Consider the following 14,617-nt stretch of genomic DNA (forward strand, 5'->3'; position numbering starts at 1 on the left):
TATTCCTTACTCTAAAATATGACTTAGATGAGGTCACCAAGTGGCAGTGTTTCTGACGACCTGCGCCAAAGATGACCGATAACTTTACACATAATTACAAGTCATTTACATATGTGCGCATACAATTCCACCGTCACACACATACACACACACACACACGTCATTTGCATGAAATAACTGAAAGTTGTTTCCCTTCTGTAGACATTTTGCCGACTTTTAAAAAGTGACACGGTAGCTGCTGATTTGAAAATAGTTGGCTGAGAGCCGAGTGGAGTAGGGCTCGGAGTGGAGTGTGTAGCGATAGACGATGGAAGGTAGAGGAGACAAGATAGGTAATAAGTCAGTCGTTATGTTGGCTATATTAGAAATATAGTGAAACAGAACAGAAACGTTGACGATAGATAGTTATTTAATAAATTATAAATTGAGAAAGATAAGATATTAATTCGTGAAGTTAGGTAGAGAGAGAGAGAGAGAGAAAGAAAGTGTTTGGTAGTTTGGAGATAGAGTGAGAGGAGCGTTGAAAAGAAAGTGAGAGAGAGAGACAGTGTTTAGTACAGAAGTGGGCTAAAAAATATTGTGAAGAGAGTGAAATAAACTACTTAGTAATTAGAGTTTGAGTAAGAGGGGTGTTAATGAGAGAGAGAGAGAAAATTACTTTGTAATTAAGAGTTGTGTAAAAAAGAGAGTTGTAAGGAGAAAGAGAGAGGGGGAAGAAATACACACAGATAGTGTGAGAGAAAAAAGTGGTGTGAAAAAGGAATAGCGAAGGTAGTGGTATTTAAAGGAAGACAGAAAGAAACAAGTAAGAGGGGAAGTTAACGAATAACAAGCAGCAGCAGCAATAATAATAAGGCATGTGAAATGATAGAGGAGAGAGAGAAAGAGAGAGAGAGGGTTATAGAAGAAGAAGAAGAAGTAAAGAAGAGACGACCGCGAAGGAGTGATGCTGCCAGATGAACTGTTTTGGCTTTCGAGACAAACGAGAACAAGTTAAACAAACTCTTGAGTTAATTTAATGTTGTTCTTTCCCATCTGGTTGACATTACAGTTCAACTTTACTCACATCTGATGATAATGATTTTAATTAATTCATCAGAAGAATTATTTACTTCTGAAACTTAATATTTAATTAACTTCATATTAGTTATAATAACTGTAATTAACATTTTTATTATTCTCTGAGTAATTTTTTTTTTTAGAAATCTAACCTTTATTGCAAACTGTCTGTTTTCTTTGTATCTTTCCTCCCGTTTTGTGTTGTTATTAATTTAACACGATTCTGGTGTGACTTCGGGAGATTTATTAAAAAAGATAAGAAAAACTGGACACTCTTTAAATTATTACCATGTCGCCCGACAACAGTATACAAGGTAAGAATTTATTGATATTTTCTCCATTACTGTTTATATTGCACGTAAAGACGATAATAATAACAAGAATGTTAAGAGTTGTTAAAATGAATGATAACAATATTGGTGGTGGTTGCCGTTTTAGAAATAATGGTGACGAACATCACAGACAATATAAGGTAAACTACAATTCAGTTTCGAATCCCCGCTGTAACCAACCATTATTGTTGTTATTAATCACAGTGGAAAAGACATGCACATCACATCTTTTCATTTATATTTGAGAGCCTTGTGCCAATGTAAGAAACCAGTAATAATGGTAGTTTCATAACAACCAAACTTGAATTTCTGCCTGCATCTTTCTCATTATATATGTTTATATATAGAATGCCTGTTTGTGCGTGTATTATATATATATATAAAACATGTTCTATGATGTAAATCCTTACTTGACTCTGTTTTCCACGTTTTCTCTCATCAATTCTTCTCTCTCATTTAATGTTCTCTGTTCTTTGGTTCTCGAAACGATTTGTTTCCACACGAAAAGTTATATCTTTCTATTGTTGATGATACTACTATCACCATTAGACCTATATTTCTTAGTTTATTAAAGTAATTTCAAACTTTTCAACAATCAAAACAATTTCCACTGCAAGGAAGTAAAAAAGAAAAACAGCTCAAAAGTTCTGCTTTTATTCCTTTCATGTTAGAAGCAACCTTACTTATTAGTTACTGTTTTGTTTTTCTACAAATTTCCCTAAGTTGCAACTAGCATTAATAAAAAAAAAACTGTTGTATCTATTATGCTTTTGTTATATATAATGTATTTAATAATTACATTGACTTATTCTCGATTCGGCAGTTAAATAGGTGGTTGTAAGCCGAGTTCTAATATCGTTTCGATTTCTTGTTCCAACTTCGTTGGTGTTACTTAATAATGTCCCTGAAATAAAAGACATAATCGTCGTTTATTCTCATTTTATTATAAAACACGACTTTCAGTCTATGTAAACAATTAATATCTTGTTTCTACCTTAGTAGCAATAAGAAAGTGTATTTCTATAGACTGACATGTCACGAATAGTTGTCACATTTTTTTCCTTAAGTCCAAGTGGTTCTTTTATGTAGCATGAATGTCACATCTCATTTTTGCTCATAACTTCGAAATTGATTTAACAACTGGATATTATATATTTTATAATTACCAACGGCATTCCTTTGTCGAAGGAATGCTTTATCAACTGCACATTAATTATAGTTAATTAATTGTTAAATACTTTACGCGTAGTGGAGTGAGAAAGAGAGAGAGAGCTGGTTTAGATGATTTACTGCAATTTAGGATCAAATCCCATAGGAGTCACTGTTGCCTTTCAGTCTTCCTGGGTCGATTAAAGAAGAATTAGACATGTTATACTGGAGGTCACTTCGGCGAGTTTTTCTCTACATTTTGACCCTAAATACACAAGACAAAAAATATCGTCATTAATGTTTTGAAACAATTATTTATTGTTTTTGAAATTTCGGTTTGTGTAATGTGTTCTTACGACTGTAAAGGTAAAGAATCACTGGTTAATTCTATCGACTTGTGTCAGTCTAAGAAATTTTCACCATCACCAAAAGGAGCCTCTACGTGGTAGCTCGACCTGCTAAAAATTGCAACTAGTTCTTCCTCGAATCATACCCTGTTGTCTTAAATAAAGGCGACAGTCGACAATATGAAACCTGCTATATAAAAAAGACGAGACTGTCATAACTGGAACACCTTTGCTTAGTCTGTTCACTCTGGGTTGACCTTTGTTAAAAAGAACAACCTGTCTATGCAAGTTGCTTAATCTGCTAGAAATAGCAGCCAAAACTTTTTCGACCCACAGCCTACAGTATTTTAAGACATATTGGATAAGATAGACCTAGATCCACTGAATAAAAGACATGAGGGCATGGCTAGAATGTCTTTGATCAGAGTTGACCTGTGGCTAAACAATCACCACCACAACTTAAATAATAACAGAGAACAAAGTGTGTCCCAAAGTAAACAAATGACAGTTTTAAATGTGATAATATCTCGAGATATTCCATTTTGGAGTATTTATCTTGATTGAGATTACATTGAATGAAAGTTTTTATCTAGACTTTATCAAAGTTTGTAACACGTTTTTGCTTTTCTGTTAGCATCAGCAGCATCACTGTTATCGTCGATCGAATTATTGATTAAAGTTTGAAATTTTACTTTATAATGTCGGAAATCTTTGCTTTACTTTTTCACCACAACATAAACATGTATTTTTGCTGCACCCCACGGATTTCTTATTTCTCATCTTTTTCATATTGATTTAAATCACAGTTTGAGTTCATCTTGGTCAAAATGTGATATTTTCACGTTTTTGTTGTTATTTCTATAAATTTGTAATAACATTTGGCACACAAATAAATGTAAAAGACAAAATATTACTTCCACTGTTCTTTAATATGAACACATGTGCTTGATAGCATTTAGATGCACAAACAGCAGCTTATTGCATCACTGCATGTGCAGAAGCTACACATGACGAAAGCTACACATCTTTTCTTTATAGAATTCTCTTTTATCAACAAAGTTGTTCTTTTTTTTTAAATATATATTAACTTTCCGCTTTTTTAATGATAATTATTGCCATCGAAATAGATATAAAGGAAATATAAGATATTTAAATCTTGCTAAATCTTGCTGTCTTTGTTCATGTTTTCGCTTCTTCCTCTTCCATCCCATCTGTCCCATCCCAACCACTCCTGCAAGACCTGCATCTCACTCCCAGGCAGCAGCAAACATGCTGCTAGGTTGCATATACATTGCCCTTTGTTAAAACTGTTTCGACGTCGGGGCCCTATTTAAATAACCACATCACATGCAAGATATTGTCGTCAACTGAATCACATTTCGTCCTTCACTCAGTGAGTATTTCATTTACGAGGCAATGCTGAAAAGTTTCTGGCTTTGGGTTAAAGAAAATACAGGAGGATCAGTTAATTATGATTTTATTTGACATATTCCCCATTTGAGATTCACACACTTATTGAAGTGGTCTCTTAGTTTTTCTAAGTCATGTAAAAGAACTGGCAAGATGGGAATTCAGCCAGGCCTTTCGCGATACCCTTAAAGCCAGGAACTTTACAGTACCCCCTCGTAGGTTTGGAAGGACGAAAGTTGGAGTGGTGACCCCAGTAGAATAATAAAAGCAAAAAGTTTACCTCAGATTTAAACACAAAGCATAAATGAACATCTAAATATCTCGAAACCTTCAATCCATTGTTTTCTTGCTTTCCACTATTCACTGGCCTCATCTTCTGTCTCCAGCCCTCTATAATAACAAGTAGATTTAATGTTCTAAATATAATCCAATAAGTTAATCCTTTCACGATGTATAGAGTTTTATTAGACTGGATGTTGCCCCCTGTTTCTGAAGGGCTAAGTGGTTGCAGGATAATCCACTTATCACTCGAGATTAAGATGCTTGTCTTTCGCGAGTACCTTTCGAAAACAATTTACTTTGTTCTCAGACATCGTCATCTCGGGGCTCAAACGAGTCGGCTTGGAATTAAAATATCAAGCTTTTTATATAGAACGAACCCCTATATACATGATGGACATATTAGGTCCTTCAGATATGCGGTTGGATGCATAAAATACATAGTTTTAAATAGCTAAGTTTTCTTTCCAGTTATACAACAGGTCCGATGTGCTTAATGTTGCTGACATTTATTCTCTTTATTCACGCGTCCAAATACTGGTCTCTGGTTCTTCCACAGATATCGATTTGATAGTTTCTCTTCTTGCATTTCTTTAGCTTCAGTTAGATACGGCTCCTGCAAAATACATATATTCGTTATGTGCGACAGAGGCAGTATTTGTTTAAAATAGCAATCTGGATATCATTCTTAAAACATATACATAATAGAAAACCGAATTAATAGCAGTATTCGTTCTGTGATTGTATTTCTTATGGATGTATAGTGTTAAATAACACAAAAATATATCAGAATATGAAAGCGAGGTGTACCCGACCATTTCCAAATAATGTATTCAGGATAATGTAGTTCTGGGGACACACACACCCTAAATTCCTGGAATCACACAAACTAACAAGGTACCCTCTTTGGGATTTCTCGACCTGCTTCAAAATCACATTAGTTTTGAACATGTCTGTTCAGTGAGACAGAGCTAACGAGCAGTAACGGTTCAGATAATTTATATAAAATATCTAAAAGAGCTTTTAACTTACGTGCGTAATTGTAAATGTCAAAAGTCGAAGTACAAGAGATTATCTAAATCATTGAATCGTTTATTAACGTTGACAGTAATGGTCGGGATTATAGCATAGTGTTCGAATTTTTCTGAAAAATACCAATTATTTTGAGAATATTGGGTTACTTCGCCGAATAACTTAAATAAGAATTTTTATTGTAAAGTTTGAGAATTTCTTATCAACATCTTCCACGCTGCAATTATTTTTGTTTCAGCACACGATCTCAGATCAAGTCACTTGCTGTGCAAATACATCTCCGTAATACCAAATATATTGATTTATGTGATCTAAGTATGACAAATCACAATTTTGTGTTTTGGTTTTAAGCAGATTTTACGTTTTAGGACTAAATGGCTTAATCAGTGAGCTCTTCGTTTGCTAGCTTTTTTTAAATAGGTGGATGAGTCGAGGGAGATTTGACTGCTCTTTCTAGTATGTCGAGCGACCACCAGATGCTCCATGTATAAAAGATGGAATTTCAAAATTTGCACGCCATTCCCCAGTCATGTTTTTCACCTAACCACTAATTTTAAATGAAGTCTGCTAATGTATGAAGTTATTACATGATAGAATCTGGCAGAACTGATGAAACATTGACCAGAATGTTTTGCATCGATGTTCTGGATTTCAATGAATTTGCACAAGTCTCTGATATCCAAGTGTCAGCAGAAGTGCACCCATGACCCAGATGCAGCCTGACCCCTCTTAGAATGTAAGAAGGGCCAAAACCAACTAACTTGATTCCAATTCCTCTAAAAAAAACAAAAAAAATTATCAACTTTGACCATCATGAGCAGATGTTTTGCATAAAAAATGAAAAGCACAGTACTTAAAACTGCCAAATTTATTCTAAATAATAAGAATGACTAATTATCTTTTTCAAACACAAGAAAAAAGAAAGAAAATACTCTCTTGGCACGTAAATCATTTTGAACTAAAGAGAACTCTGTGGGATATATAACCTCTGCCAAATGCAACACAACTTTTTATTTGACACCTTTTTATGCCTAAGGTTACTTCAGTTAATCAACCTGTTATGACACTATATTGTTTCCAGACAGGAAAAAAAATCCTGTTAAAAATGTAACCTCTTTGTCAAAGGTAATAATAATAATAATATTATTATTATTATTATTATTATTTGAGTGGTTCCAAGCAGTGCTGTTTTCTACAAGTGCTCCACCCTTATTGCAGCCCCTATTTGTTCCATGTATTTCTCAAGATTTTTACTCACTGTTCCCAGGATTCCGACAATTATTGGTACTAATGGTCAATGAAAAAGGTGGTGGTAGTACCAATAATTGTCAGAGCCCTGAGATCAGTGAGTAAAAGTCTCGAGAGGTACCTGGAACAAATAGGGGCTGCAATAAGGGTGAAGCACTTGCAGAAAACAGTACTGCTTGGAACCACTTGAATACTCTGGATGGTGCTCGAAAAACAAGAGGTGTTACCTTAGTTCACTGGTAGTGCACAGCTGACACCGTAGTACATCTCCAGCGTTAGAAGCTGTACAAAGGCAATGACACTAATAATGTGAATTATGTTAAAATTTCCATTGTATAAAAATTTTGCTTTGTATGTCTTTTCCAGTTTTGTCACCATAGACTACTAAGTTTAAAGAGAGCGCATTGTACAAAGAGGATGTATTGTTTTATATCCAGGGATCTCTTTGTTACTCCTATTATTATAACCTTACCACATTGCTTCTCAATTTCTTATCCAATTTGCTTCTCAAGTTATCCAAGAAGAGCTTTTTAGGTAGCTGTAGTTTCTTTGGAGCAAATCCTCAACAATGTTCTCTTATAACTTCCAGACTGTTTATTATCTGATGGTTAGGGATAACATCAGCCATCTTTGTGTAGTAATTGCCATTTGTTCAATATAACAAACATCAGGTGGTGCAGTTCAGAATAATTGAATGTTATTTGGCCAGGTTTTTCCTGGCTTTATAAACCTCTGCTAGAAACTGTATAAGATTATTTTAGAAAGTATTTTAAGTAATGAACCATGATTTCTTGATCACTTTCATTTGTGATGAAATCATAACGGGACAAATATTCAACAAACTGTAAAAATCTTGCATCGCAAGCCATTTATTATTTGACCCACAATGTGACATTTTCCAGGCTTAGAAAAAGCAGCGATTTCTAATGTTTCTGTAACATTGTCATTGTTAATCTATCTCCCTTTTATTGACATTTCTGTCACTTGTGTTATTTAAATTTAAAACTTTGCAACAACACCCCTAACACCCGAGGGCATTGTGACACAATTTGTCATCACAATTGTTCCTTTTTGCCTAATAATATTCTACTCGCTAGTAGTTTCAATTGCTTTAATCAGCCTTGGCTCACACAAAACTGAAATAAAAATATGAAGTTACTATTATTGAATTTTAATTAACTTTAATTAGTTGTGATACTGTTATTACTGAAAACATTGAGCGACTACGTTTTCCTTTTACTATAATTTTCTTAAAACAACTTAATTTAGTACTTTACCTTTCTGAGCTCTACACCCAAAATGGCTGCCTTGGCCTAACAGTAGCACTCAGCCCTGCTCCTACAAATGTTTAAAATATACGACATGCATATTTGTTTAATGCATTTTTTTTTTTTAATTAATGTTTTATAGGAAATAATTGGATATTTAGTTTCAATGTTGTTGATTTTAGAGTTTTTTCTTTTCTTTTTATTTCTTGACTGTTTTCATTAATGTCGTACAGGAAAATATTGATTCAGAAGACAGATTTGTTATTTATAGACAGAAGCTGTGACAAGTTCCTTAAAATTCTAAATGTTGCTTTAAAACTGCAGGTTTCTCGGCTTTAGACAAAGTATAGCATTTATAATAGCCTTAACTGTATGCACCGATGCATGTATTTATGGTGTATATTTTGGATCCAATTCGTTCAGTGCTGTACATTTCCAGTTCATTAACTGAATGAATCTTTAGAATAAAGATCTTTCTTTTCTATTCGTGTGCTTTTTTCCTTTTTTTTTTCTTTTTCTTTTAAAGAAGTAATTCTGTTCGTAATATTTATGAGCTTCACCAGGCTCTCTGTGTCCATCCCATGTCTTTCTGACATTTAGAATTGAGCTGCATATCATTAAGTCCTAATTTGCATGTTGTTTTTCTTTTGTTCCTTATTTCATGTTATTGTGTCACTGTGATCATTCATAAAAAGGCTTATCTTTATCTATCAAATTATCTTTGTCTAATAATACTGGTAAAGACTTACTGACGAGGTCTAATGAAACCAGAACGTGTGGAATTATCCCTGTACTGCTATGGTCGAACTCGTAAACCACATTCTGTTTTTAATTAATTAAAAGTTTGTGGTCATCTCCTTTGCCTTTCTTGACTAGAAGTAATCATTAAACTAATTAATCGTTACCTTTACCACTAATGTAATTAAAATCAATTAAACTTTCTTGAGTCAATTACATTAAGTATTTAGCACTGACCTCACTACAATGTCAGTTTTAATGGGTCAATAGTTTTAACTTGTGCATCAGCCTTTGCAGATTATAAAATAAATATATTTTGGGGGACATTATGTCGCCATTTTGGTACCAGTTCAGTTTATGAAGATGGTAACAAATAGAAGGTCGTGAAAATTTATAAAGAAAAAGAATGAATTAGTAAATGTTCGTTTTCCCTATTACATTCAATTCATGCTGTTTTTATCATATTTTGAAATAATTGCTTGAAAATAAATGTTTATCAGATATATTGGTCATGCACGCACACGCGTATGTCCATATATATTCACAAATACAATTTACATGTGATTAATGTCGAGTGTTGTTATAGTGTACACTTCTTTTTGTCTGCTGTGAGAACTTTTATCCGATGCACCAAGTCTGACTTCTCGATGTTTTCTGAAAATATCAGGTCTTTTGTTTGAAAATGTTTACATGTTGCTCTACAAAATTTGTCTTGTTTTGCATGGATCATAATAAATAAACTGCAATTAGAGACTCTAGATGGTGTTTGACTAGCGACTTGTAAAGTGATTTTAGTTTTCATTTATGGAGAAAAGTACGTTTAGGGTTGCATCTTTGCAAGTCGGAGCAACTAACTGTTCATGGCCACCTACGATTCAATGCGTCTGTAACACACGTTTGTTAATATAGAGACATTAAAGCGGCGAGCTAACAGAATCTTTAGCGCGGCATTTTGTGTCTTTACGTTCTTAGTTCAAATTCCGCTGAGGTCGATTTTGCCTTCCATCCTTTAGAAGTCAGTGTTATCGACTTAGCCTCTCCTCTGAACTTGCTGGCCTTGTGCCAGTATTGAGAGACATTTTAGATTGGATGGGTCTATGTGTTAGACACAAAAGAACAATTTCTGAAAAATGAACTGAAGCGTAATCTTTGCCGACTTTTTTTTTTTCTTCTCCATACTGGTGAGGTTTCCTTAAACCAATACCATTTAGTATTGTTTTCACCCCGATGACTGCAAAGTTAAATTTGAGTCATACGATTTATCATCTTTTGTTTCCAAATTGTCAAGTCAAACATTCGGCCATATGTGTGTCTGTCTGATTCAATGACTTATCCGTCTCTCTCATTACGTTCGAATATCAATCACTCGCGCAACATTGGTCTCTTATCCTGACAGTCTTTGTCTCTAAATTTTCTAGTATGTATAATGGTTTCAAATTGTGAGCTGGTGCATGTGCTTTGGGGGACCCCCCCGCGCCACTACTAATACACAAACGCACAATTTCTAAATGGCAATCTATTTAATTATTTGCTTTATACACACTCACATCCAGCCAGCTATCCATACATACAAACAATGTCATTTTTCACGATCTGTAACTTCCCAATGAATAATGTGCCACTTTATATACGTTCCTATTTCAACCGTCTTCTTGCGCTTCCAACAAGGATATGTCTAATATTCTATTCCCGTTCAACAGCCATTTTAAGTTTCAATGGTTATATTTAAAAAACAAAAAAAAAAAAAGCTGTTTACTTGTTTTTTTTAATTAGGCAATTCGGGTCAAGTCTTACGTGACTTGGTTTCAACTTTTGGTTAAACCCACTGCATCACGAGGAAAGAAAACGGCACGGAATTGGGATATGAGGGAAAATGTAAAAAAACGAAATTAAAAATAGATATTCTTTCATGAATCTTTATTCCTGTTATATGTAACTAAAACAAATTACCGAAATAAAACGAAAAACAGGCCGTTGTCTTGCCTTTTCTATCATTATATATATATATATATATATATATATGGGAGAATATACGAAGAAACAACAACAGACGAGGACAGGTGGTGTAAATAACAAAAGGATGTATTAGTATGACGCTCGGGAATACGGAAAGTCTTTGACGTTTCGAGCTACGCTCTTCAACAGAAAGAATACGGAGACAAGGAGAAAAACACGGAGAAAAAAAATTGAATAGTGTTCAGTCAACGGTCAATCATAATAATATATATATATGTCAGTAAATAGTGGGGTTGTATATATATAGGAAATCATGAAAACATGGAATATATATATAGGAAATCGTGATAAGCACAAGTTTATGTATTTAAAAAGGTCGCCATATTTGTTTAGTTTTCGTGTTCGACTCTAAAAACTAGAACCGGCGTCTTTAATTGTTATCCTCGCTCACACCTTTAGGACAGACACGGACGAAACAACTTCCCAATTTTGTTTCCTGAAGTTTCATGGCCTTTATCGGTTAAGAATTATTATTCGCTTTTGTATTGTTATCAATGGCTTCGTCTTCCTGTCTATAGACAGTAGCTTTATTCTAGCTCCTTCCCTCTCCTCCATTCGACCCCTTCTCGTTTGTCACTAAATAAATATTGTTACAGGGGCTTTGGAAAGCGTAACGACGCCATGTCCACCGCCCACCTCAGGCCTTCGCTTTGTTCTCAGACGTTGGGGGAGCAAAATGAAAATGTACTTTATATATATGCACGTGCACGCTACACACATCACCAAGCACACGCATACAGAAGCTGATAGTTTTACTCCGATGCCACATAATCACTCGAAATAACATTGAACTAATTAGAGACAGCGAATAACTAGGCTTATGTCGCCCGCAGCCCAGTAATGGCCCCACCGATGTGTTTGCTCTTTTCATAAAGGTTTTTCAAATTTAATGTATTCGTGAGCCATTCTACGATTGATGGCTTTCAGATAGCCTTTTGTGTCTTGATTAGTTGGATTTTTACTTGCACTATATATATTACCAGTGATACATCTACATGTATGATGTGATATATATATGCATACATATGGGCAATTATATATACTAGCAGAAAGACCGCCCTCCTTAGTAAATATTTGGTTCAGTAATTTATTGTAGTGGTAGAAGGCAAGTCGAACAAAATGCCTAGCGGCATTTTTTCCGGCACATTACTTTCTGACTTTTACCTTCCTTCATTTCGGGGTCAATAAAATAAGTACCAGTCGAGTACTGAGGTCCGTGTAATCGGCTACCCCTGCCCCTAAAATTTCAACTCTTTTACTTATAATAGAAAAAAATGTTTTGATCGGCAGAATTTAGAAGAGTGGGTCACGGGTCAAGAGTTCTGTGCATGGAATTGATCAAAGCATTTGACATGTGCTGTGCATGAAACTGTCGGCTCTTGAGTCACTTCTGTAACTTCTGCCGATTATATATATATATACACGCATATACATTTACGTGTGCGCGTTTGTCCAACCTGTGCCACCATGGAATACGAATGCTAAATGATAATCCTTTCTTCTGGAAGCACAAGGCCTCAGATTTGGGGGAAGAGATTAAGTCGATTACATCGACCCAGTGCGTAACTGGTACTTATTCAATCGACCTCGAAAGGATGAAAAGCAAAGCCGACCTCGGCGGAATTTGAACTCAGAACGTAGCAGCAGACGAAATACCGCTAAGCATTTCGCCCAGTGTGTTAACGATTCTGCCAGCTCGCCACCTTGAATGCAAAATGATGATACAGAAGCAATGAAACTGTTTCTTAATGTATTTCTATGCAAGTACTTGTAGGCCATAAGCACTCACAAGTACCAGGCAAGTTCTTAAATGTAATGACGTCAATAGTTTATTTTATTTTTATTTTATTTCTTTTCATTTCATTTTAAAATTTGAAGACTTCCTATACCTGCAATATAAATAAAGAACAACTCCTTCATAACTTCTGACTCACATTTAGAACCACAAAATTCTACCTTTATTAAAAGTTCACTGAATGGAATTAGTTATCGGCTGCGAAGACGACTAAAGTTTCGTGCAGAAATCTTGTTTAAAGTCCAAGTAAGGCTTGATCGAGCAGTCCCTGTGATCAAAAGCCTTCCAGTCGTAACCAACCATTGCTTTTTATGCACAAAGGATTACATTATCTAATGTGTCCTTTACTAGGGAGATTTGGTTAGTGTTTCTAGCAGATTAAATAACACTGTAGTGTCAGGCTTTGTGCAATGAAGGGTGGAGATTATTGGCACTTTGGTTTTACTAAGGAGAAAAAATTGACTCGAATTTTGTTTTCATTTTCTGACACTGACTAGCAAAATTTATAGGAGGATGGGACAGACTGCTCTGATGTTCGTACATTGGTGACTAGATGAGACAATTGCATTTGCAAAAAAAAGTATCTTGGTCACAGAAGCTATGTCACGTCCAGAACGAAAAAAACACTGATTTCTCTTCACTTGGTACTGGACTAAATTGCATGACTCGAGTCACTGTTTACAGTATAAAAGAGATTGCTTTGCAGGTGAGGTGTGCAAGTTGATTGAATTGATAAATCAGTGTATCAATTAGTTGAACCGTCAACGTTGAAGGAATGAAAGATCCCTGCTGAGCCAGGCTTGATTTTAAATTCAGAGATGTCTGGTTACTTGCTTTATTTTAAAGCATTATTTAAATTAAACTCGATCATCTGTTTAAGTATCCGCGAAGACAGAGAAATAGGAAACAAAAAATATATATGAACAAATTATGTTTGTTTTTATTGAAAGAAAAAACAAACTGAATAAATTTCATCCTCTTTCAATAACCATCCTAATACCTGAAAATGGCGGAGTAACAAGAGAACTCATTGCACGGTCGCTTGACTTGCTTGATATTGCCACAAAATCTTCTTTAAACCACACCCTTACAGTATATAAAAAAGACATATCGGACAGTGTAGTCCCCGGCATATTGTGCCAAAATAAAAATAATAAAAAACGGAATGGAGGAGCAGTCCCAGCTGGAATGCTTTTAATTAACAATCTGAAAACTCTTTCAAATGAAGTTTCTTATGTCTTGGCAAGGAGCAGCCAGATTTGAGACATGCCAGTGATATTTTCTTATATCATTAAGTTATTTATTTTTCTTGAGCAGAGGATGTTTTATAACTTGACGATATTACAGTTAACATCCTGTTTGTTTAACGACATTTCATCTCTCTGACAAGTTTCTCCCATCTTCTTTCCCCATTTCCTTCTTCCAGCTGTTCCCCCCTCTCTCTCTCCATCTGTTTTTACTCCATTCAAACCATCCCCTTTTCCCTCTGACCCCTGCTGTTATTTGTATGTTTTAAAAGCAACCACACTAACGGTCCTCTTTTTGCTATGGTCGACTAAGAAACCTTTTAGATAATATTTATGTAAAATTACTTCTCCATTTAAAGCTCATTCTATGACGTAATCTGTTATATTTGGATTTTTAAAAACTGTTGATAAAGTTATAGAGATAGTGAAGAAGCCGTTGCAATAATATAGTAACTATAGGTTTAAAATAACCATAGTTTTAGCCATGTTGAACAACGCATGTGGTTTTCTAACACCATCCCTACTCATTCAAAATAAATCATTCTTGTAAGAGTTCAATAGCGCAAGCTAATGACAAAGTGGTCTTCAAAATAAAAAGATCACAAAAAAAAAAAACCCCACCCTTTTAATTTATTTTTTCTACGCAAAGCCTCGTTTTCGGCTACGGAGAATACGAATCTGCAAAAAACAATTGACG

The 14,617-nt window shown here is 34.8% G+C and overlaps 1 protein-coding gene across 4 annotated transcripts in view; it reads left to right on the forward strand.

Moving 5' to 3' along the window:
• Positions 1-319: 319 nt before the first annotated feature.
• The window catches only part of LOC106868269 (dystrophin), a 111,884-nt gene continuing 97,586 nt past the window's right edge, over positions 320-14,617 (forward strand). Inside the window, exon 1 of one of the 4 annotated variants that reach the window (XM_052970287.1) lies at positions 320-1,373. In XM_052970287.1, coding sequence (XP_052826247.1) covers positions 1,349-1,373 — 25 coding nt within the window. In that variant the 5' untranslated portion in view covers positions 320-1,348. The remainder of the gene's footprint in view (positions 1,374-14,617) is intronic. The other 3 variants (XM_014913465.2, XM_052970288.1, XM_014913458.2) reach the window with 3 other exon arrangements.

Source organism: Octopus bimaculoides, chromosome 8 (assembly GCF_001194135.2).
Source record: "Octopus bimaculoides isolate UCB-OBI-ISO-001 chromosome 8, ASM119413v2, whole genome shotgun sequence".
Lineage (NCBI taxonomy): Eukaryota > Metazoa > Mollusca > Cephalopoda > Octopoda > Octopodidae > Octopus > Octopus bimaculoides.